At 41.3% G+C, this 23,990-nt stretch overlaps 1 protein-coding gene across 8 annotated transcripts in view; it reads right to left on the reverse strand.

Moving 5' to 3' along the window:
- Positions 1–378: 378 nt before the first annotated feature.
- dip2a (disco-interacting protein 2 homolog A) overlaps positions 379–23,990 on the reverse strand; it is a 110,040-nt gene continuing 86,428 nt past the window's right edge. For 2 of the 8 annotated variants that reach the window (XM_049593737.1, XM_049593732.1), the window contains 27 exons: positions 23,449–23,551; positions 22,702–22,766; positions 22,160–22,253; positions 21,436–21,555; positions 21,167–21,281; positions 20,467–20,606; positions 19,594–19,730; positions 19,079–19,159; positions 17,744–17,871; positions 17,460–17,574; positions 14,948–15,149; positions 14,701–14,810; positions 14,294–14,374; positions 13,717–13,834; positions 13,405–13,526; positions 13,108–13,219; positions 12,862–12,971; positions 12,540–12,670; positions 11,614–11,782; positions 10,984–11,154; positions 10,506–10,535; positions 6,656–6,717; positions 6,453–6,510; positions 6,266–6,340; positions 4,639–4,813; positions 4,400–4,523; positions 379–4,184 (listed from right to left, as the gene is read on the reverse strand). In XM_049593737.1, the coding sequence (XP_049449694.1) occupies positions 3,932–4,184; positions 4,400–4,523; positions 4,639–4,813; positions 6,266–6,340; positions 6,453–6,510; positions 6,656–6,717; positions 10,506–10,535; positions 10,984–11,154; positions 11,614–11,782; positions 12,540–12,670; positions 12,862–12,971; positions 13,108–13,219; positions 13,405–13,526; positions 13,717–13,834; positions 14,294–14,374; positions 14,701–14,810; positions 14,948–15,149; positions 17,460–17,574; positions 17,744–17,871; positions 19,079–19,159; positions 19,594–19,730; positions 20,467–20,606; positions 21,167–21,281; positions 21,436–21,555; positions 22,160–22,253; positions 22,702–22,766; positions 23,449–23,551 (3,201 nt within the window). In that variant the 3' untranslated portion in view covers positions 379–3,931. Of the gene's footprint in view, positions 4,185–4,399; positions 4,524–4,638; positions 4,814–6,265; positions 6,341–6,452; positions 6,511–6,655; positions 6,718–10,505; positions 10,536–10,983; positions 11,155–11,613; positions 11,783–12,539; positions 12,671–12,861; positions 12,972–13,107; positions 13,220–13,404; positions 13,527–13,716; positions 13,835–14,293; positions 14,375–14,700; positions 14,811–14,947; positions 15,150–17,459; positions 17,575–17,739; positions 17,872–19,078; positions 19,160–19,593; positions 19,731–20,466; positions 20,607–21,166; positions 21,282–21,435; positions 21,556–22,159; positions 22,254–22,701; positions 22,767–23,448; positions 23,552–23,990 lie in introns of those variants that run through there. The other 6 variants (XM_049593739.1, XM_049593736.1, XM_049593738.1 and 3 more) reach the window with 4 other exon arrangements.

Consider the following 23,990-nt stretch of genomic DNA (forward strand, 5'->3'; position numbering starts at 1 on the left):
TATAGAGCAAACAGCACAACCAACAGTTGATATGAAAGCTATTTTCCAGAGCTGGAGTTGTAGCTATTAGCATAGTTACAAATGTAAGTGGTATCAAGAGAGAGGGTTTCTTACTTTCTTAGTTCTTCCTGTTTACTGCAGCTCTTTATTAGGAAGCCCGCTGACATACAATTACAATTTAGCTCCGCCCACCTTCAGCCTGAAGGAAGGGCTTATCACCTAGGATATTGAACACGCCTGTGTGGGTGTGCATGGTTTTTACATGAAGCCTGAACTGAACTGAAATGTGTTCACTGCGACCTCAGATAGTAGCATTTACTTTATATATTCTTACTGCACAGGACACCTGAATGCACAACTGCCAGTAATGACAAACAGTTCAAGTTAAAAGCACTTTTTTATTCATTAAGAAATCATGTTATGAAAATAATGACAACTAACCATATATCAGACAAATGTATCTTTCCATATGTTAACAACAAAAGATTTCTCTGGAGGATGTGACATCTCAGCAGTCACCAGAGCTTAACTGTCTTCTCCTTGTGCTCGGAGTGTGCTTCGTCTCATCCTGGAGGTGGCCAGTTCCCACTGTTCTTTCATACTATAAAAATGTTTACAAGGCTTTTCATGTCTCTTCCCAATGTCCACGCATGAGAGTACGTTTCAAATAATTTGTCGTTTGTGAGGGAGAAGTTCACATATATACCAGATTCAGTCTTTGTGTTATGTCGTCGTCTCCTCCATCTATTAATAATTTACACAAAACCTGTACATACTTACAGCAGGCTGCAGCCTGTTTTCGAAGGGATGTGCACATAGAAGAAAAGAAGCAACATACAGTGAAGTGAATCTTTACAAAGTCAATGTGATAAGGTGGGAGGTCAAGGTGTTACGAGGATATTAGACACTTGCCGTCATTCGGTACATGCAACTCACATTTGTCAGCTCTCATTCAACCTGATGGCACTCAAAATGAGGCGAGGACAATCTGCATCAGACCCATACCAACTGTAAATTCTTCCAGTCTTTTGCTATAAAACACACATTCAACACAACTGACAACAGGGACAGACATTATTAAAAAATATTAATGGAGTAAGTGTGTGTTTGTAATGGCTGACGTTACGATCAAGTATTTTCATCTTAGCCAAAAAGATGACAGACTTTGGGTGCAATAAGAGCAGGAGTTACCATACATCACCTTCCTCTGCATATTCCCTCCCTATCCAACAGCTGATGAACTTCACAAAATTAAGTCAAACAGGAGCTGGGATAGGAACAGGCGTCTGAAAAAACACTTAAGGCTTAATTCATTTCATTTGGCACATTGCTAATAGCAAGCAACGATTATATTCCTCGCCATCTCACGACTTCGAATGATCGGCACTTACTGTCTGCAGTCATTCAAAGCAACATCGTCCACATCACACATATTGCATTTTGTTCAGATAAAGCAGTTACTATATTACACATTTTAGATTTAGAAAAGAACGAGATTGAGTCAAACTACATTATTTCTATGCGCTCCATTACTGACACCACAAACTAAAGGACTACCGTGATGAGCAACAAATAACACTAACCACTGCTGTGTGCTTCTTTGTTGATGCAATAACATGATCTGAACTGAGCTGGAACACAAAAATCAGGGTTCACTTCAGATCACAGCTGTAATCTGAAGAGCTGCTCCCCCATAAATGTAATGACAACGTATATTGGATAGACTGTTTCTATGAAAAGCATACAACCTGCAATGGCACAGGAGGCTCTATGAACACAAAACATGTTAGAGCTCGTTTGAACCAGGTTAAGGGTGTTGGCGTCAGTCCTGTTCTATGGCACAAGTGGATGGCAAAAACAACTAACATTCACAATAGTGGAGGTTGACAAATTAACTTATGTTAATGGCACAGTGTAGTATTATACCTTTAAAGGAATACTTCACCCCCAAAATGACCATTTGTATATCAATTACTCATCCCGAGTCACGTTCAAATTGTGTAGAAAACTTTTTCTTGCATGCCTCTGGTGAACGAAGAATACAAAATCAGAAAATTCTTTCAAAAACAGCAAAACTTAATTAAAACATCAGTTCACAAACTCGCACACAAGTCGTGTAGTATAATCCAAGTCTCATTTCTCCAGTCATTTGCTCTGTACTTCCCAGACAAACAGCCCTTTCTGACAGAGAACTGAACGTGAAACTTATCTATGCTCTCTCCAGAGCCACACTCCATTGACAAAAACAGTAATTTTACCTTGCTGAACACAGGAGCTGCTGATCTACTTCTGCCTCAATTGTTGGTCTGTTTGTGTTACTGTCAAACAAACTAGCTGATTGAGGCAGCGGTATACCAGCAGCTCCTGTGTTCATTCATTCATTCATCTTCTAACCGCTTCACCCTGGACAGGTCGCCAGACTATCACAGGGCTGACACATAGAGACAGACAACCATTCACGCTCACATTCACACCTACGGACAATTTAGAGTTATCAATTAACCTAGTCCCCAATCTGCATGTCTTTGGACTGTGGGAGGAAGCCGGAGTGCCCGGAAATAACCCACACTGACACGGGGAGAACATGCAAACTCCACACAGAAGGGCTCCCACGCCCGGGATCGAACCGGCAACCCTCTTGCTGTGAGGCGAGAGTGCTAACCACCACACCACCGTGCCGCCCCTCCTGTGTTCAGTGAGGTAAAAATACTGTTTTTGTCAATGGACTCTGGCTTTGACGAGAGCATAGGTAAGATTCACTTTTATCAAAGTTTAAAATAGCCAGATTTTTAGCAAGAATGCATGTGTTTGGGAAGCACTGTGCATACGGCTGGATAAATGAGACTTGGATTATACTGCACGAGTTATGTGAGTGTTTTAATATAGTATTGCTGTTGTTAAATGCGGCTCTCTATGACTTGAATTCTTCAAGACCTTTCTCTTATTTTGAATTCTATTTTCACCGTGGGGGCGAGGGTTATGGTACTTTTTAGGGTACCAGGCAAATTATGTTGGTACTATCAAGTACCGACTCCCATTAAATCCATTGATGTCAAATGCTGGTACCTGAGAGCACATCTGGCTGAGAACGCTGGGTTTAGAAAAGACATGGAAGTGCTGCGAAGCTTCCCAGCAAGCCAAAAGTATCGCTGCAGTGCTGATCTGCCACAACAGTTTCAGTGTCTGGTGTATTTTCTTTTCTATATTATTTAAGTACTGCTAGACCAGCAGACACACACACACACACACACACATAAACAAGCAGACAGACAGACAGACAGACAGACAGAAGATTAGCTCTACGTGTGATAAGAAAAGAGCAGAGGAGCAGAATTGTGTTTAAGTCTACACCATCGCCATGGCAGCTTATTCGAAAATTACTTTTTTTGTTATTACAGAGAGAGTTAAGTACCACAAAAGGTACCGTTAGGAAACGATATTGGTTGAAATGTGAATGGGACCCAACCTTATTGGAGGCATGCAAGAAAAACAAAGTTTTCTTCACAACAACGGGGTGAGTAATCACTACACAAATGGTCCTTAGGGAGCTGCAGTCTTCCTTTAACAACCTGCTGTACTGCTATTGGGTGCCCTGGGTTTAAGGAGTCAGACGCTCCATCATACATACAAAACACTCTTCAACAAAACCAAACGCTCTTTAAAACATTACTTGTTGAGGCAAGAAATCACAGGGAGAAACAGACATGAGGTTTGTGTCACTCTTATTTCTCTTGATTTTGCTGTGAAGTTTTGCATCCACGTTTCTGTCACACTTCCCCTCTGTGAGCTGAAAGAAGAGCTTGCTTTCTCTCTCAACACAAGCCACACTGACCCCGGGCCTGCTACAATTACCAGCCCCACGTTTACTGTCCTGCTGTCTCCTGTTGTGTGAAAAGCCATGTGGAGGGGCAACCCTCCTGCAGCAGGGCCCTCACATGTTGTAAGCCACATATATGGGGTCCAGCTGGTCGGCCAGGAATCCGTCTCTGAGGTGCATGCGTTGCTTCTCCCCTCTGGAGTTGATGGGGATGACGCCGGGGTCGACCACCACCACCACTCCTACGATGAGGTAGTGCTCCTCCAGGACAACATTGGTGACCAGGGCCACCAGGTCCAGGGCCTCCTGCTCTGACCCCTCCAGCTCCACAACCACCACGAGGAGGTTGGTCCAAGTGAACACGGCACTGGAGGGAGGAGGAAGGGAGGGAAAAAGAAAAGATGGCAGGAGGAGAAATGGAGGTGAGCAGAAGGGAAAGTAGAAAAAAAGGAGAGAAGTTAGTACTCAGAATTCATGTTACTCAGCTTTGAATGTAAAATGGATAAACAACTGACTACATTATAAATTATTCAAACTTCATAGCAATAAAGTTGTGATCTATAATTGATGTAAATTTCTCACCATTCAGCTATGCTCTTGTGAGAGCGGATTACAGAGGTTTCGATGTCAATTGGGTGATACCTCATTCCCCTCAGCTCCAGAGTCTCATCAAGCGAGCCCACCACATAGAGGGCGTCATGGCGCTCTGAGTTAGAGAGAGAAGCAGGAATTAGAAAATATCTTTAGTTTTCTGCAGTGACAAAAATCAAAATATGAGTCCAGCAATATACTGAGTCAAAGCGAGCACCAGTGTTTCTCACCTCCACTGGCGTCCGTCAGCTCGGTGCGCCGCAGGAAGCCCAGGTAGCCTGTCCTCGCCCAGACCGTCTGAGTGTCGCCGAAGCTGAGCTTGGTGTTGAAGTGGTCAGCATGCAGCGCCTCCTCGCCATAAACTGTGTAGTAGCCTGTGGCGTTGTGAGGACTGCTCACCCACACCTTACACACAGAGTAATGAGTAGAGAGAGTAGCTGCTGATCATTTACACAGAGGATCACACATATCTCCGTCACTCTTTTGATTAAAGTTATGGATCCATTATGTCATAATCCAACATTTACATAAAATAGAATAAATGTTGACTGGTCATTGATCTGTTGTTTCATTTCTGCTTTGAAAACTTGATGTCAAATTCTTCCGTGTCCATAAACCTGTTTTTGTAATCAGATTCTTCTCTTACCCTCGACCTCATTTTAGAAGCTGTGTGTGTGTGTGTGTGTGTGTGTGTGTGTGTGTGTGTGTGTGTGTGTGTGTGTTGGAGGTCAAGCTTTATAATGAGAGCTTTTCTTACGATGCAAATGTTTCTGAATTTTACAAATAATTCAACGTTCTGCACTGGATATTGTCTTAATTTGACTTGTCTGAGTTTTAGTCATCATTAATTTGTTTGAAATAGAATGACTCTTTCCTTCCTTAGTCATGCACCTGCGTCATGCACCTGCGTACATGTTAACGTCTCATTAGATACCTGGTTATGTGTATAAATGGCAAAGCCTTGAATATCTGAATAATTTCATTATTCTATGTCCATTTTTTACTACAGGGTTCACACACATTTTCATGGACAAAATTTCAGAACTTTTCCATGACTTTTCAAGGATCAAAAATATTATTTTTAATCCCCCACTTTCAAATGCATCAGATTCAAACTCTATTCAAACATCATTTCAGCTAGCAGCCATGCATGAAAGGAGAGACAGAACACAGGGAAAATTAATTTGCTGTTACCTTACACTGCGTGAAAGTTTATCCATGGAAGATTACTGTAACAATTTCTTCACACACACACAACAAAATTCAATGATTTTTGTTAATTGCTTGATTTTTCAAGGCCTGGAAAATGTGATGGTGACATTCCATGACATGATAAATTTTGTATATCATTACCTATGTTTTCACCTTTTCTCCTGTAACTGAATTCTCTGCTTAAATCGCTGTTTATGAAACAAAAAAAATACGCTTTTGAAAAATTATGAAACTTTTCCCCCTGAAACCTCTGAATATGTTTTTTATTAGTGTATTTTCTATACACTGTACTCCTATTTTGTTTTATTTGTATGGAATTGTCTTTTGATATTCTCATTCTATGGTCTTCATATGTATTTGTGCCGCTTGTTTTTGCTTTGTATGTGCTATTTTTTTTAACATTATCATTTGGTCAATTAAAAAGGTAAGAAATTACTCATTTAAAAAAAGTGTTACATGGCAAATAAAGTGACTTTCTTCTGGAAAAATTCAGCTGTTTATATTCTCTTGTTTATATGATATGTAACAGATCAGTTTACTGCAGAAAGCCGACTGTTACCTGATAAATTGTGGGTAATAACCAAATGGAACAGGTGATAGGGAAACAAGTCTGCTCTGAAATACCCTGCTGCCGTTGTGACTTACCTCTCCTAGATGGGAGTCTCCCAGGGGTCCTTTAGTCTCCGTGTTGGCAATGATCACCTTCACTCCTGGAAGGATCTGGAACAGCAGACAGTCATATCTCAGAGCTTTAGAGAAGAGCAACCCTCATTCCAGTGTAAAGTCACAGATGTCCGTAGTCTTTAGTGTGCATGTTTGCATGATGTCATACCTTCCCAGACTCCATCAGTGGCAAACTGTGGGGCGACCCTCTCTCCACCAGGCGTACCCTGACGAAACAAAGGAACAAAATGAGCAAATTCATATCTCAATTTTCCTTCTATTTCTTAACATGTAAAAAAAAGTATGATAAAATTATTAACTAGCATTACATCTAGCTAGCTATATCTACATAGCTGCAGTGGTGCCCCCCACCTATCATGTCGTAGAGCTCTCATGTCCACATAAACAGTAGTGGGGTCTGGACCGGCTGTGCCCTGGAGAAAAACAAGCAGAGTGCAACATGAGTGGATAATGTAACTCTGATTACAATCCTGACATTAAAGGGGACCTATTATGCTCATTTCCAGGTTCATACTTGTATTTTGAGTTTCTATTAGAACTTGTCGACATGCTTCATGTCCACATAACACTTTATTTCCTAATACTGTCTGTAATGGAACATCTGTATTCACCCTCTGCCTGATACACTCCAGTTTAGTGTCTCTCTCTTTAAACCCTGCTCCCGAAAATAACCCAGTCTACTCTCATTGGTCAGTGTTTCCAAGTCTTCCGCATCTGTGCTCTCGGTGTCTCTGCACAGTGTACAATCACTAATAAAAGCTTCTAAAGGCAACTGGACATGTTCCAGCAAGAATATGGTCTGAAACTGGGGAGAATTTAACATCAGCAATCAAGTTTACAGGTTTCCCTGATGTTAGCGTGTAGCTACATGTAGCAGTGTACACAAGGTAAACACTTGCAGTAGCCTGAAACAGATGACCATCCGAGCTGACGTCAGCTTGTCTCAAAAGTAGGAAAAATGTGGAAAAAAGTGCATCCAGAGAGATCTGAAACCTGAGATTTTTGCTCACAGGAAATACGTTTACATACATTTATCTCATTGTTTGAAACTTCGGCCATGTTTGATATTAAAATCTGACACTGTAACATTATATATATGACAGTAGGGCTGTAACCGACTCATAAAGATGTCAGTCGAAACTGATTTGGCAGTTTTAAAGGTTTGAGCAAGGTCTGCAGGACTTTTAGGGTGACAGCGACGTTCATTTACAAGCAAGCTAAGTTAGCCCTCTGAGCTAATGCAGGCTAACCATGCTAATAGATCGAAAATGAGCAAGAACATTTTTTGCCTATGCTACATCAAATAAAAGCCAGAGACTATCGTATTAAGTTGCTGTGAGCTGTAAATTCACCACTTCTAAGCAGAAGGCTGAAAAAAACCTGACCGGGTTGCTGCCTCCCTTTCAGACTCACCCTGGGTCTGAGTCCACAGCTACTTGTACCAGAGAGCAGCACAAAAGAAAGGAGCGCTCACTCTGCAGCTAAATCTGGGGACTGAAACATCCCCAGAAGTACACCGCACACTGACTGGAAAAAAAAAATTCATAAATAAAACTGCTCGACTTGAAGAATCTTGGTCGACTGAAGGGTGTCTGATTGATGATTTGAATCCTCAACTTTCAGGAAGCAGCCCTATATGACAGAATATAAGAAAAAGCATAATAAGTCCCCTTTATTGCTGTATGGTACCTGAGTGGAAGGGAGGTGAAAGCTGCTTATGATACAACTGTTGACAAAGCGGCAGGGGGTAGGGGGGCAGCCAGAAGCCAACCAGCCAGGATAGTTAGGACTTTGGCAAAACTCAACCATGTAGCCACAGACACTGTGAGTACCTGCACAGTTAATGTCACCTGCTCTAATGCTGCCAGTTTGTTTTCATACAAGTGTAAAATGGTCAGAAAAAGCAACAGTGCCAGTTATTCAAAGCCTGCAAGAAATTACAAATGAACTTTAGTTTATTTCCTTTAAATATTTATTTTCTGTAACAAAAGAAGCACTCAAATGTCAGAAAATATCTAACTGAGCACCATTTGTTCCGATAAACATCTACAGCTCTGCCATGCAACTGGATTGTAATTTAGCCATTCCTCAAGTACTGATACTGTCAGATATTGATTCCCTCTGCTTTGGGATTTGTCATCATTACTGCTGTAAGACTAGTCACAACACATTGTGTTTTCCATTACTCCTTTGCCAGTGTAGCCAGAGCACAAGCTAGCACTGAGTCACTGTATGGTCAAAGCCAAACACAGAGCGGGACGCACATCATCGAGACGCAATCCAGCAAAAAAATCAAAGCCAGCAGTCTGATTATTAGCCTAATTAAAAGTGCATTGATCAGTACTGTCAAACACATTTGTTTTTATAAACCTGATCAACATTTTGGCTCATCCAACACAACTAAAGAGTCAAACATGTCTGTTAATGACAATGACTTTAGTTGTTCTTTTATCTCAAACATGTTAGGATGACCTTGACGTGTTTCGGTGGAAACTTCCGCCCTCCTAAGAAGTGTCACTTGGTGGTGGTGGTGGTGGTGGTGGTGGTGACGCGTCTTTATCAGCTGATCTGCCAATCTGCTGATATTAGGGAGGAGTGACCGTCTTGTCACAACCACCACCAAGTGACACTTCTGAGGAGAGCGGAAGTTTCCGCCGAAACATGTCAAGGTATGTAATATCCTAACATGTCTGAGATAAAAGAACAACTAAAGTCATTATCAGAAACTAAAGACATGATGAACACCATTGAACTACGTCTGTTAATGAGCAGTTTTATTCCAAAGTAAAATATCTGGGATTTAAAGGGGCAAAAACAAATAAAAGTACCTGTCTTACTAAATGGCTACTGGTGTGAAAGAAAAGGCAGCAGACAGCGGAATATCCTTCATATAAATAACTAAATAATTACTTATTCTACCCACTACAACTAACTTAAAAAACTAAGGCCTAATCCCATTTCTTATTTTTACCCCTACCCCTCATTTTTGACCCCATTGCCCCTCAGAACAGAGTTACAAGAGGCAGAGGTTGAAATTTGGGACACCCCTTCAAGACCCTGACCATGATACATCATCAGTAGTAATGGATGGTGTTTACTTAAACAGACATGACTGATGGCATGATGGTATTATCACAATGACATTTGCCATCTATCTGATGGAGATAAAAGACGTTTGTGATTCGTTCACAACTTAAGTTTTATGTCATCAATTCATTAAACAAGTCATTTAATGAGACAGAACAAACTGTGCTTCACCACCAGGCCACTAGAGGTGCTTTGTAGGCTAATGTTAGCAACCCGTGCTCCTACACTGCCAGTCCACACTGATATTAGAGGACTGGTAACAAGTGCAGCAACTTTGCTGCTGGACTTAAGTTAAATTTTGGGTGTCATATGCCATCAAATGGGGAGGAATGCAACATGGAAATATGTCTGTCTTGGATAAATCAGCAATGACGATGTAACTTTCGCCAACAAGCTATTTAGCTATTGAGACATCAGCATTTGTTACACTTGTTTTAGTTGGTCACCGTGATTTTACAATCTTTATTAACGAAGAGAAGATATTTGTGGGTGTCTTTTTTTCTTGTGTAGCCATATTGCTGATGATTTCTACTAACACTCGATCTGGAGTGTGCCTTAAAAAAACTCACTTTGGAGGGCCACGTAGCCGCAACACTTCACCCTACCTTTCTTTCCAAACAAGAGTGTGGTAAATTGTTGTAAATGAAAGAAAAATGAACTAAAACTGTCCTTCCAATAGTAAAAACAAAACAAAACAAAAGAATCATACATTAACGATTCTTATTCAATGTAAATGTTTGTGTCACATAGTGGAACAAAGATCATAGAGTTTGACACAGCACTCCCAAAATTACCCTAATCACAGCAGAGTTCATGCTGCTAGCTCATGGTTTAATGTAGTAGCACATCACATGTAACTTTTCATAAAGCAATGGTTGAAAGCCAGCCGGTACAGCTACGACTTGTCTAAAATGAATGGCACTAAAGTAAAGCCGAAGCTGGTCAGAAAAAAAGAAAACCAAGAGAAAAATCAGTGAAAAGGTTAAGCGTGTTCTAAAACCATGCAAAGGTAAACAAACACGCACATGAACACACAGACACACAGACACATACACACACATAAAGACCCAGCGGCAGCCCAATGAGCAAACAGCAACTCTTATCCTAAGGTTACCTGCTCAGCCAGTTTCCCTAACCTGTTGGGCTGACGGGACAGGGCAGGACAGATAAATAAAGATATATATATATATTTATATACATAAATATACATGCACACACACACACACACACAAACAATCACCAGGGATAGAGAGGAAAAAAAAAAATAAAACAGAACATCAAAGAAAAAAGGATGAACAGTCAGACTGAGAGGCAACTCAGTGCATGGTGTTTTTGCCATCGTTCCACCTTACATCTATAAAATATGAAGCTTTACACATTTTCCTTCACCTCAAGCTTCATTTTTTTTATCAAACCACTTGGATTACATCACCAACAGTCACTCTTTGAAAGTGTTGCCAATCCTGCACTTTTCAAAGATTTCTTGGATGTTTATCTAAATACATGTATAGATTCATGAACAGTGTCGCCCCTAAAACATTGAACCCTCCTCCTCCTCCTCGTCCCTTTTTCATCCTTCACCAGCTGCTTACCTGCAAACAAATCGCGACATTCACCCTGCAGCCGAAGGTAGTGCTGACTGCGCGTGGTGAAAGCCCCAAGTCCTTGAAGATCTTAGAGAAGGACTGAGTGAGTGCAATGCGGGGCCTCTCCTCTGCTACCACCATGCACGTACGCACACAAGACAGGTTCACATTTCGCAGCTAGAGATGGAAAATAGAAGAGCTGGTTCAGTAAAAAAATGACGTGCAAATTGTGTGAAAATACCCTGCAATTATGCTAATAATGTAACCTTTTTTCTCAATTTGCAAAGATGACTGTGGGTGCATGTAAACTAGGAGCTGACAAGAGAAATGTAATGGTTACATTCTCATATGAATAGAACATTTTTATTAGATAGATTCTACTCATTAAACCATGGACATGACTTGTAAGAAATCCCAGTCTCAAGTGCTGCAGACAGTAATCAGCACACAGATACAGAGGAGTGAAGTGTTTCACCCCCAAGGACCCCGATTTTGTCTCCATAATCGCGGCGCTGTGGCAACAGCACCACAGGGAAAAGGAGTAATTGAAGAAAACCCTTAAATTTCATGGAAGAAAATGTTGTAGTTTGTTGCATCCCCTGTGACGCCACTCAACACCTGAAGAGACAAACTGACCCGCAGTGCTTCTGTCTGCGAACCCAGGCCCTTGGTGCACATCTCCATGACTGAATACGAGCAGAAGGTGACTCGCACTTTGTATTGGCTGACTGCAGCAAGCCACAGAGAAGCGTTGCTCTCCAGCTCCAGGGGGGGGACCAGGATCGACTGGTGGCCCGAGTACACACTGAAATAAAGAAGAGATACATGAGAGAGGCTGAGTGGGACGACATGGAGAAAAAAGGCTCTAACAGAAAATAACTCACTGGCTTTTCTAGCCACTATCACAGGCTTTTTAAAGATATACTATGCAGGATTTTCCTAAAAAATATACTCATACAACAATAATCCCTCTCAGTCATCACCTATGACCCACTAGAAGTGTGTGGTGGTGTGTTTATCTGCAGAGACTCTGCCCTCTGCCTGTATTTTCTTATTTTCCTCTTATTTTGCCGTGTTCGGGACACTCCTGGGCATGTTGCCGCCAGCTAATAACCACATGCAGGTGAGGTTGGGACAAGGTGCCAGACTGTAAGAAGCACACATCCAAGAGGGAGCTACAAATATTGCAGACACAACAGCACAAAAAACACAAATATGGCGAGGCAAAACGCCAAGTGGACAAAGCTTGTTCCAAAACGAGAGTGAATCTGGGGTTGGCTTTCACTTTCACTGGCGAGTGCCGAAGGAGAGGATGGAGATGAAGAGCCTGTTTTCTGTTACACAGGTTGATGCTGGTGATTTAGCTCAGTTACCTTACTAAAGTATCAGCTTTTCCATAACAACAAATGTAACATTCCTACAACAGTACAGTAGCTTGCAGTGTAGGGACGAGGATCCAAGTTTAATGCTGTGTTTACAAACAGTAACGACAATTCTTACATAATATATCTTTAACACTGATGATTTCACTGTCATTCATTTGACCAGAGCTGCTGGTTTACCTGCACAGGCACCAGAGGGCAAAGCCCAGGCCGCAGTAGGGGTCCAGACAGATGGCGATCTGCCGCGAAGGGTAGAGCTCACACTGCAATTTGATGGAGCGACACAAGGCACTGGTGGCAGCGTGAGACATCTAGAGGACACAGAGACACAAATGATGCATCAACACTGGATCTTGGAGCAAAATTCAGCTTAAAAACAACTCTTTGAGCTTGAGCTTTGAGCTGCTAATGGGAGCAAAGACAGATGGGTAGCATCCCAGCATGACACCCTACACCCTTTTAAGAACCCAAATGGCTCACGTGAGTCCAACATTCAACATACTTTGACCCCTGCTAAGATTCCTGTTGTGGACACGCTGAAGTCCAAGTAAGCTAACATCTCTGGGGTCGGAGGCTTGTACATCTGCGGACTCTTCTTCCTGGGGAGATCATCTGGTTGATGAGCAGAGGGAGAGGAGGAAGTGTTTTTAAAGCAAACTTGGACCGTCTTATTTTCTGTACTTAAAAATCTATTCTTTGGTGGAAACATGAGAACAAAAACTGTGCTGGGTATGTGTGTATAACATACCTGTGTCCAGCACCATGGGCCAGCTCTTGATGTCCACAGCAGCAGCAGCCTCTTTGGATTTCAGCAGCTTCATTATTGCTTGAGTGGTCAGGATACACACCGACTTACTGACCTTTAACCCACAGATACTACAGTATTACTACATATATATATTACATGACTTTAATCATTCACACAAATTGCACCCCTGCACAGAACAGAGCTGATGTCATTTGTTGTATCTTAAACTATACTTTCACCAGCTTCAATGTTTGCAATAACTGTGCAGAGAGGGATTCAATTAGCCTTTTTAGTTACCTCAACAATCATCTTGACGGTGGGCAGGGTGGTCGCCAGGTTCTGAGGGTGCGGGGGTCTGACAGTAACTGGCACACAGCCAGCATACAGGCAGCCGTAGAAGGTGGCAATCAGGTCGATTCCTGAGCGTAAATGTTTATATTTAAAGTGTTATTTAAAGAATAAGTTCTACAATAATATTAAGAACTTTATTGAGTTTCTTCTGCTCTGTGCTTTTGATTAATAGATAGACTTACAATCTGAAGAAAGGGAAAGTGAAAACAAAGTTACACTCAAGAAAATAACTGAAAGTAGCACAGGAGCATCCCTTACCTGGTGGGTAGACGAGTGCTACATGATCTCCAGTGTTGAGGCGTCCCATCAGTGCTGCAGCCACCCGCTCTGCTCGCTTGTGCAGCTGCAGACAGGAGGCTGTACTCGCCACTGTGCCCTGAGGAGCAAAAGATAAGAACATGTAACATTCATACGGTAGCCGAGAAAGGACATACTTGCATTTTTTTTTTTACGCCGATAAAGCTCATTTTCTCGCGATGAAGTGCTAATTCATGTCAATTCTTGAGAAACCAAAGTCTGATTTCTTAAGACAACAAGATCATTTTTAAGTTGAAGAAAATGGTCGTCTTCCTTATGATTAATCAACCACTAGAGATTTCTATCAAGGTAGCATTTCACTCTAATGTCTCCTGTTGTATTCATAGTTTGCATCAATGCCTTTATGTGCCATCATTTGTCAGTTTATAAATTAACTGAATCAACCAGAACAGACGTAACTATCTAAGTGTTTTATCTATTCACAGTTTCTCAACCTAATTTTCAGGAAATTAACTATGTCACAATACATATTGCCATGGCAAATCTAAAGTCTATATGCCGTGATGAAAGGCAGTACCTTGGCATTGAGAACAAGGAACAGAGGATGGTCCGGAGTGGCCTGAGCTCTCCATTGCAGCACATCTTGTATGTACAGGAACTAAAGGGGATAGAGACAGAAACATTTACCTACAGAGAAATGAGAGTAACACGCAGTAAAGACAGACACAAACTGAGATGATCATGAATCACTAATGTGTGTGTATGAATATGTATGCGAAGCTGAAAAGAGAAATGGGAGCAATGCATGGTGAAAGTACAATCTGAATTACACAACAGCTGAGTTCATTCAGACAGCTCAGACAGCAGGAAGTTTTCATCAGCTGCATGTGTTTCAGATTCCACTCCCACCAGTATGGATCCTTACCTGTGTCTGCGGCGTATGTGCGGAGGTGATGAGTGGGTGAAATGAGGAAGACTATCTACCTTACGTGCCTGGTCATTGTCCTCAAGCTGGGCCACGTCTCTCCCACAGGCCTGTGCTATCCTCTTTCCTGCCACCAGGTTGCCCACTATCATGGAAGCAGGACCAACCTCTGTCCAGCAGAACCACATTCAGTAAACATTTATATCCACATAAATAAAAACACAGAAATAAAAAAACAACATAGACAAGTCGTCATGCTACATTTGTATCTAAACCTGATCCATGCTGCAACATGTGGTGGTCTACCTGGCTGTTTTTGTCTTGGCTTGGGCAGGTTGGTGACACATGTGTGAGGGCACATGAGGACATTGCAGGGGTGCAATGCGCCCTCCAGGAAGCGCTGTTTGGTCTCAGATATATGGATGCCGCCCAGGGGCGCCTTAGGAAGCGTGTTGGCAGGCACCAGAGCCAGGCAGTACACCCCGACCTGGTGGATGCTGTCTATGGCCTGGAAATCCACCAGTAATGCCAAAACAGAGAAGAGAAGGAGATCAGCAAATCTGTAAATCATCCAGTTTTCATTTGCATTTATTCTTGTTTTATATTAATCTCCTTTATGTGCATATGTCATGAAAATAATGTCAAAAATGTTGTAATATTTATTTTCAGCTGCAGCTGGGACTTAAAGGGCCAGTGTGTAAAATGGGTTGAAAACAGTGACATCAGTGGTCAAATTCTAGATTGCAGGGCTCACTCACTCACCCCTCCCATCGGGTAAATGACGGTGGCCTCGTAGGGACAAAAAGCCTTGCGCATGAGTTTTTCAGGAGTAGGTCTATCTAGTGATGAGGTGAATGTTTATTTAGAAATCTAAACCGTGTTACGATATTATAATGAATCCCTCACGAGCAGGAGACCAGAGGAGCGTTTGGGGAAAAGGCCAGTTTATTTACCGGGGGTGAAAAGACTCCGTCCCAAACTCTGACTCTTCCAGCATAACACACACACTTCATAACTTTACACACATACTCGTTTACCATACTGAGTGGGGACTCCCCTCCCCTCTCTGCTCAATCTCCAGCCCGCACACTGACTGACAGCGTAGCTGGTAAACAGAGCTCAGCTGTTTATTTAGTCTGGCAATATCTCCGGACTATAGTAGCTGCAATGGACAACTTTGAACGCGATTTTGAAGAGTTTCTTGTAGCGGACACAGACCCAGAGCCATACCCGTTTGAGCCAGAGCATACAGATGAGGAACTCCATGTGTTTGATGCTGAGCGGGCGAGAAGAGAGGCTAAATGCACAGAATGGGACTCGGCGCTACTGCTGCCATCGTTGGGGAGAAATATCATCAGGAGGAAAAGCACCACAGAGAGTGCATCACACGTTGCGTCTTCTTTTCCTCGCAGATGACGGTTCGGGTTCATTCTCTCCTGTTGCGTGGTAAGTGTGGTCCATTCGCAAACTGTATAACTAAAAAAACTTTTCACTACTCTCTATCGACGAACTACTAACACTCTCTGCTGTTTCCTCCTCCTTCTTCCTTCCTTCCACTGTCTTCATTGGTTTATTTATACACGCGAAACGTGTTCTCTGGCTGGCTGGATTGTCTGCTCGGTCTGCCGTACATACATGGAGGTGCAAGATGGCGACCTCTCTAAAGCAAGACCCTTGCTCTATATATATATATATATATATATATATATATATATATATATATATATATATATATATATATATAAGCATAATTATAAGGCTACGAAAACCAAACCAATTTTATTTTATAGCAATTATACACTTATATAAACATATTAATGGGTAGAATATTCAGATTCAGATTCAGATTGACAATAAACCATGCCAAATATTACACACTGGCCCTTTAAAGGGACAATAACAGTACTCTATAGGTGTCAGTATCACTTCAAGGGTAGTGGTATCACCATTCTTTAAACAATACCCAGCCCTAATTCTAGTCAAATCTCACTTTTTAATTGGATGAATTAGTATTTCTTATCATCATAAAAGTGCTTTGTGATGTAGTTTTAAATCTTACATTGCAATATAAGCAAGAGGCCTTTGAGCTGTCTAATGTTCTGTCAGCTTGATACCTCAACTGATTAACTGGACATCAGCAAAGCTGTCAAGTGAATCAGAGAAAGTTGATTTAATTTTACAATAAAAACTAACTAGGGGCTTGATGTTTTTGATTTTTTCTGCAGTTCTCTGTTCTTTTTAGTAAACACCATACATTAGGGGATGTTTTCATCTGCAGTTATTCTTGTTTTTATACTAATCTGTTTAATATGCATAGGCAGATTAGAAAATAAACCAAATTAAGACAAAAATATGGTCATTTTGTCAGCTTTGAGCTTTGAGCTTTGACTGGTACTTTCAGAGACCATAGCAGTGGCTGTGTAATCTTCACTCTCATTAACTTCAAATCCACTACACTTTTCTAATAACAATTTTCCAAAGCATTCAACAAGGCTTGACTGATTTTGTATCCTCATGCTGCATAGCGATAGCATCCTTTAGCACCTTTTTAATGCATGCAATGAACCTCTAACATCCACAACAACATAATCTCAAGGAAATTTGAATGATCTGAAGTTGTTTTTTCATATCGAACCAACATAAAAACCGATGATGATTTCCTTGTAGGAAGAAAATCAGCCTAAAAGTCAGGAGTAGTATTAACTAAGTATACCTGATTTGCAATTACTAAAATAAAATATGCAAACCCATGGGTACAGTCCTTCAGTTATCTGTACCTAAGTGACAAGATGTGAAAAAGACAGGTCACAATGAGCACCTGAAGGACGCGACTCATCCACTGGAAGCTGTCCTCCTCAGAGGCGTCTGGCCTCTGCTCTGCTACAACGACGATCCTCTCGTCACGCAACACGGACACAGAAAACACTGCTATCCTGGAGCACACAATATAAACAGAAAACACTGTTGCAGCTGGGCTTTACTCATCCATAAAACTGCTCAGTAGCTGCTGTCTTGCAAGACTGTCAGTAGTGGTAGAAAACAGTGCAGATTAGGCCGACTCTCTATATGAGATACGTGTAGATGTGTGTGCTTCCTCTTTACCTCCCCCTGTACACAAACTTCATGGGCTCCACTGCCAGTGCTGTGGCAACCACGTCATCAGCATTGTGTCTCCGTCCACTGACCACCATGAGGCCATCCATCTTCCCCACAACAAACACAAGGCTGTCCTGGTGGGAAACAAAGCACATACTGTTAGATGGGTCAGTTTTGACATTTATCCCAATCTAAAGTAGTACAGCGTGCGTCTATACAACTAGCACGTGAGGTAACGGTACAGTGGAAATGAACTTCTAGCTCGGGAATGAGAACCGCCACCATTTTCGACTCATGATAAACCCTAATTTTTGCTCCACTCTCTGTGATCTGGCCCTGTTGTAATTTAGCTTGTGACAGATCTTATGACAGGTCAGTTGTACAAAATATGAATCTCTCCTTTGTTGATTTTAAAGTGTAAGAACACCAGACAGTGTTAGACAAACAACTAAAGGCAGTTTCAACATAAACAGACATCTAAGCGGACAGTTTTCATATAGTACACTCTGGCGAAATAGTTCCTATGAAAACCATCCACAAAGAGGTCTGTGAATAATCCAGAATAACCGGGATATTGTTTCTAGAAAGACCCTGCAGTTGAATTTTATTCAAATATTTGTTTTGGCTGAAATGTTACTGAAAATCGGAAAATCTTACTGAGATCCCAGCAGAAGTCACACAGGCTTGATATACTGTATATCTCAAATGTTTAAAAAATAAAACAGAAATTACTGTATTCTGGTAGCTAAATAATTCTAAGGTAAGTCTTTGTGTTTTTTAAATAAATTTAATTGTATTTTTTTAATCATTTTTTTGAAATTTTATGTAGAATTAATTTAACTGTTTAATGAATTTCTGGTGTACACTGTTAACATATACTTGCTGCAATACAATTTTTGTCTCCATATATTCTTGTATAGTTTTCGATTATCTATGATTCTATTCTTATTTTAGTTTCGTTTTTCATATGCCTCTTTTATCATTTATTCTTTTACTTTCTATTACTGTCATTGCACTGCTGTTACAACCGAATTTCCCCTCTGAGGTTTGATAAAGGTTTATCTTATCTTAATCTTTTTGAGTGAACTGACCCTTTACCTGGGACAGAGGCAGGTTGAGTAAAATTGAAAATCTAAAAAAGATAAGACGATGAATATCACAGATTAATAATTTATGACAAATTATGTCTACTTAAAAAGAAGATTATGTCCTTAAGTAGAATACGGTGCCAAACTCACAGCATATCACAACACATGTTTAAAACAGGGTTATCTTAGTGCTGTAAGACAGACGTCAAATAAAGTAAGGTTAAAAACTGCATATTAATGAGGTGGAACTCACCGGTCCCACAAAGCCCAACAGTGAAGTTCTGGTGAATGGTCTGTCGCTGATAGGAATCCCCGATGATGTTACAGGGATGGTCTGCAAATAGACACAACAATACAAACAACACATCCATGGATGAAGGACAAAACTTTCCATTGCCTCAACTTAAAATAACTCTGCATAAGGGAGGTGCATGGAAGTACTTGGGATTATTTTGGCAATAAATCATTGAGTGGGCTGTTTGCACTTAAAGAAAGACGAAGACTGTAAAACAGTGGTGGGAAAGCACAAACTGAGTATGTCAGAGTTTTAGCTAACATTATTTTGAAAATGTATTCATAAACAATTAGCTGAATTCTCTTCATGCATCTCATCTTCAGTCTTTTTCATGTCAAAGATTAAATTTTATCCTGCAGCAATTACGCAAACAGGGTTGTGTATGTTATGCAAAGTTAATAGTTACACATAAATAGATATTTAAATAGCTTAATTTTCTCACACCTGAACAGTTCCAGACATAAGACACTGACCTCAAAGATGTTCTTGGTCATGCCTGGGAGCCCGTAGTAAGCTACACCCGTGCTACCTGAGCTCACGCAGATTTCTCCAACCTCATCTGTCTGACAGAGATAGGGTGTCCCCTCCACCCGCACCACACAAACCAGAGCTGGGGACACACAATGATGACAGGAGAGAGGGACATTAGGAACAAAAAAAAAAAAAAACAATAGGTAAAAGTTACTAGTTATTAGTTAAAAAGTAGGATTCTATTCATGCAGAGATTCTGCCCTCTGCAGGTATTTTCTTATTTTGCTGTGTTCTGGATGTTCCTGAGCACAGCACACAGGTGAAGTCAGAACTTAATAAACAGGTTGCGATCAGTTGTCAGACCATAAGAGGAAGAGAAGACTATGAAATTTGTGGACATAGCGCCAAATAAAGGCAAATACAGCGAGGTGAAACATAAGGGGACAAAACTGCGGTTGGCTTTCACTTAAGCTGCTCATACTGTTTACAGACATTAGCAGCATAATTGGATAAATTATCATTTCTTATTATTCCTAATGTGTTTTGTAATTCTGCTTTAAATGTTATATTACAGTATAAACAAGAGGCCTTTAAGCTGCCTAATGTTCAGTCATAAACACCTTCACACATCAACATCAGCAGATAGACATAAAACGATGCTAGTGTTGCAAATGAATATGATAGTTAAAACTTTACTGCTTAATATTTTAGTATCAACGTTTACACAATTGGAAATAAAAACCCTTCAGTTTAGTTTTCATTTTTGGTGATATCACCTACATTCTCTAGGGACACAGAGTGGTGTCAAAATAAAATCTATCTTTCCTCTTCATCTTCACTATTTTACTCACTAATGGCAGCATAGTGTACTCTACCTCCAGGCATGACCTGTCCCACATCCTGCACTGTGAGGACAGAGAGTTTCTCCTCTGTGTCCACACGGATCACACTGTGGCTCAGCCCGCCCATAGACAGCACCGCCTTCCCTGGAGGAGGAACACCCATCTCTGGAGGTCTGCAGGACATAGACATGTACACACAAGACTTTCAGTTAGACATTTGTCACTTATTCCTCTTCATCTCCTCTGTCCTTCATGCAAACAAAACATAGCATGCCACTTCTATCTTGGCTCAGATGGCAGTGCATAGCTTCAGACTGAGACATCCACTGCCTGAGTGCACTGTCTTTATTGCAGCAGTGCTGGCTGCTTAAAAAGAAGCATTTGGGTTTGGTAGAATACGATAACCATGTGAATCTGTGAGATACAGACTCTGGATCCATTACAACATTTCTAGACTCTCAAAAAAAGGCATTTCTCATTTTAAAAATAGCCTATTTGAAGCATGTGTTTTCAGTCTGTCTGTCATCCTAATCCCTCTCCAGGACTGAGCCCCGTGATCAGCAAAAAGCTGAGACATCCTACACTTCGTCTCTGTGTTCAAGAAGCACAAATCTCCCTCCTCTGCCTGCAGAATGCGCCTAATGTTGCAAACGCAGTGTGATTAAATATCACAGTAAGGGAAAGTGGTGGCAGGTTGCTTTTGTTCTTCTGTAGTGCAGTAACAGCAGCTGACCTGCGGATGGCGACAGTCATGGCTTCTGAAGAGCTGGCACATGGACAGATCACCTCAGGTCGCAGCCCACGTGCCTGAAACACGTTGAGGAAGGCGTCGCAGGAGGATATCGACCCTGTGATAACAAACACACACACACATACACATACAGAACCAGCCAAACAGATATACAAGCAAACACAAACAAAATGAATCAATGATAATCTCTTGTGGCTTCAGGGTGTTTATAGAGGTTATTTTATTAAATGAGAATCTGCAGGTTGACTCACATGGGTTGGCTCCGTCAGCTACGATGAGCATGCGCAGCGAGCTGAGGCTGATGTCTCTCTGGTCTCTCTGGGCCAGCAGAGACCAGTGCATGTCCCTCGACTTCACCACCGCCACCCGAGCTGTGCAAAGGGGACATTAAGACAAAGAGACAGGCTTCACAACACAATCGCCCAATCAACGCCTCTGTTATTCAGCCTGACAGCCAATCACAGATCACGAAATCTGACAGCAAATAGCAGCACGGTCTGACTCAGTTGCCAACAGGTGACTCAGCAAAGCTCGGACCAGAAAGGAGATGAATTTTACTCAGCACAGCGAGCCTTCTGTCCTCGACCTCCAGTGGGATGATTCAATTGAACTACAAATCAATGAGTCCAACAAACTATTGCTTCAATCCATCCTCCCCTGTCAAATGTGCACTGGGACTCGAAGCTGTGACGAGAAACAGACTCACTCTGGCTTACAGACTCTAAAAACAATGATAACATGTTGGCTAAACTATCACTCACCATCAAGCAAGCTGCCAAAGCATATTTCTCAAAGTAACATCTTATGAATAACATGTACTGTCATGTACGTGTGTTGCTTTGTAAGTATGATAACTGCATAAATAAATTTACCCTACAATTAGGTCTCTCTTCTCAATCTCTCTTCATAGTGCTGAGATGCAGCAAGCAGAGTTACAGTGTTAAGTGACAAACGTCAGGGTTGACTGGCCCTCACCTTTGTACGTGTGCACCTTCTGTATCCAAGAGAGGGGGTTGACTTTCATCAGGGAGTAAGGAATGCTGATCACGTGCATCCTATTCATGACACTCTGCCATGAGAACAGACAAGCATTGCATAAGCACCAACGTATCTCAAAAGTAGGTGATGTCAGTGTAAACAAGTTGCGAGTCATGGCAAGATTTTATCACTTACCACTAAGAGTATAAATAAAGCATTGTTTGTGCTACTGTGGTGTCATTTTTAGGAATTTAAACGTGTAACAGAAGGTGATATATGAGCTGTTTATAAATTTAACGGCATGTTTGAAACCTGTTAATGACTGTGTTGGAAGATAGAAAGTAATTTTGCAGGTTTCAAACTCTTGCGTAATAAGACAAGATGTTTCTGCCCCTCAGGACTTCATTAGTTTGATGTGTTAACATATTGATAAAGTCAGCAGAATAAATTACACTTTTTATCAGCAAAATGAGGATCTATTCTATTTTGGATTACGTAACCCCCCTATTAGCTTCACCGGATGATTCAAAACCACTCACAGTAAGGACACCATGCCATAATCCTGCTTCTCTCTTGAAGTCCAGGACGTTGGTTATGGTCTCAGCTGCAAATCAAAAAGGGAGATTTTGCCAACGTTAAAATTTGAAACATTTAATCTGACATTTATATTCTTCACCAGCTCAACCGCACATCATCACAGTACTTTTTAACACAAAGAAAGTTCTGTAATGATGAGTAAATCCTAGTTGTAGCAGTACTAGATTGAGAGAAGCCCAAACTAAGAAACAGATCCGGAGAGTCTCAAGGGCCTGCTTGTGCAGTTCGGAGTTATTTAGAGCAAAACTGGGACACTGGAGGAGAGGAGGTGCCTTACGTTCTCAGAGAGAAACTCAACCAGCTGAGCAGCTACATTTATCAAACTAGACTGTAATTATGCCCTGATAGGATCTGTGAGCAATGTGAAGGGGAAATTCTATAATATCATAGATTTTAAATTAGGTTCATTTGATGTAAGTGCTCTGCGTTGGTTAACCTGCGGTAAAAATAAGAACAAAACCACACAGTGATTCTAAATCAAGTCTAATGTCCAACTTTTTTATTCATATTCCTACATTTAATCATTACTACATGTGGTTTAGTGGTCTGTCCCTACCCCTCTTCTCTCTGTAGCATATGCTAACACCACTAACTGGATGCCTTTCTCCATGTCATGAGAATGAATGATGGAGAAAACACAGAAAAATGAAGTAATGGATACTTGGGTACATGCAGAATGTCCTCCTCACCTTCAGTGTAGCCGCAGGCCTGTGTGAGGGCGTGACAGTGAGCCAGCATGGCTGAATGGGACACTGTGATCCCCATGGTGCTTCCCTCCTTGCTGGTTTTGTACTGGATGTAGGAAACATGGGAAAAAAACATTTGAACACTGTCATTCCAATAAATGAGACACAATACATCTAAACATATGCAGCTGTGAGCTCTGTGTGTAGCTGTTGTTGTCAAGTCATAGCTGTGAGTTGAGATGGCCTTCTAACGACAGAAGGTGGACATAAATTTAGTTGTTGTTAAACATAGCTTTGTTTGACTTATCATTTTCTACATTATGCCGTGTTATATAAATTGAATTTGAAGTATTTAGATACTGCAAAAATTCAGTCACATTGCCTTTGCATTCAAACAGTGTACCCAGCTTAGACAAGCCTACTCCAGGTTTAGCCCTATCAGATCGCGGCTCATTTGTAAACAGCCTCAAAAAGCCAATCAAGGACTCTGCAAAGCCCTGAGGTGGGTCCCGCCTACATTAGTTAACCTTTTCCTGGTTGCATTT

The sequence above is a fragment of the Epinephelus fuscoguttatus genome, linkage group LG13 (genome assembly GCF_011397635.1).
Source record: "Epinephelus fuscoguttatus linkage group LG13, E.fuscoguttatus.final_Chr_v1".
Taxonomy (NCBI): Eukaryota; Metazoa; Chordata; class Actinopteri; order Perciformes; family Serranidae; genus Epinephelus; species Epinephelus fuscoguttatus.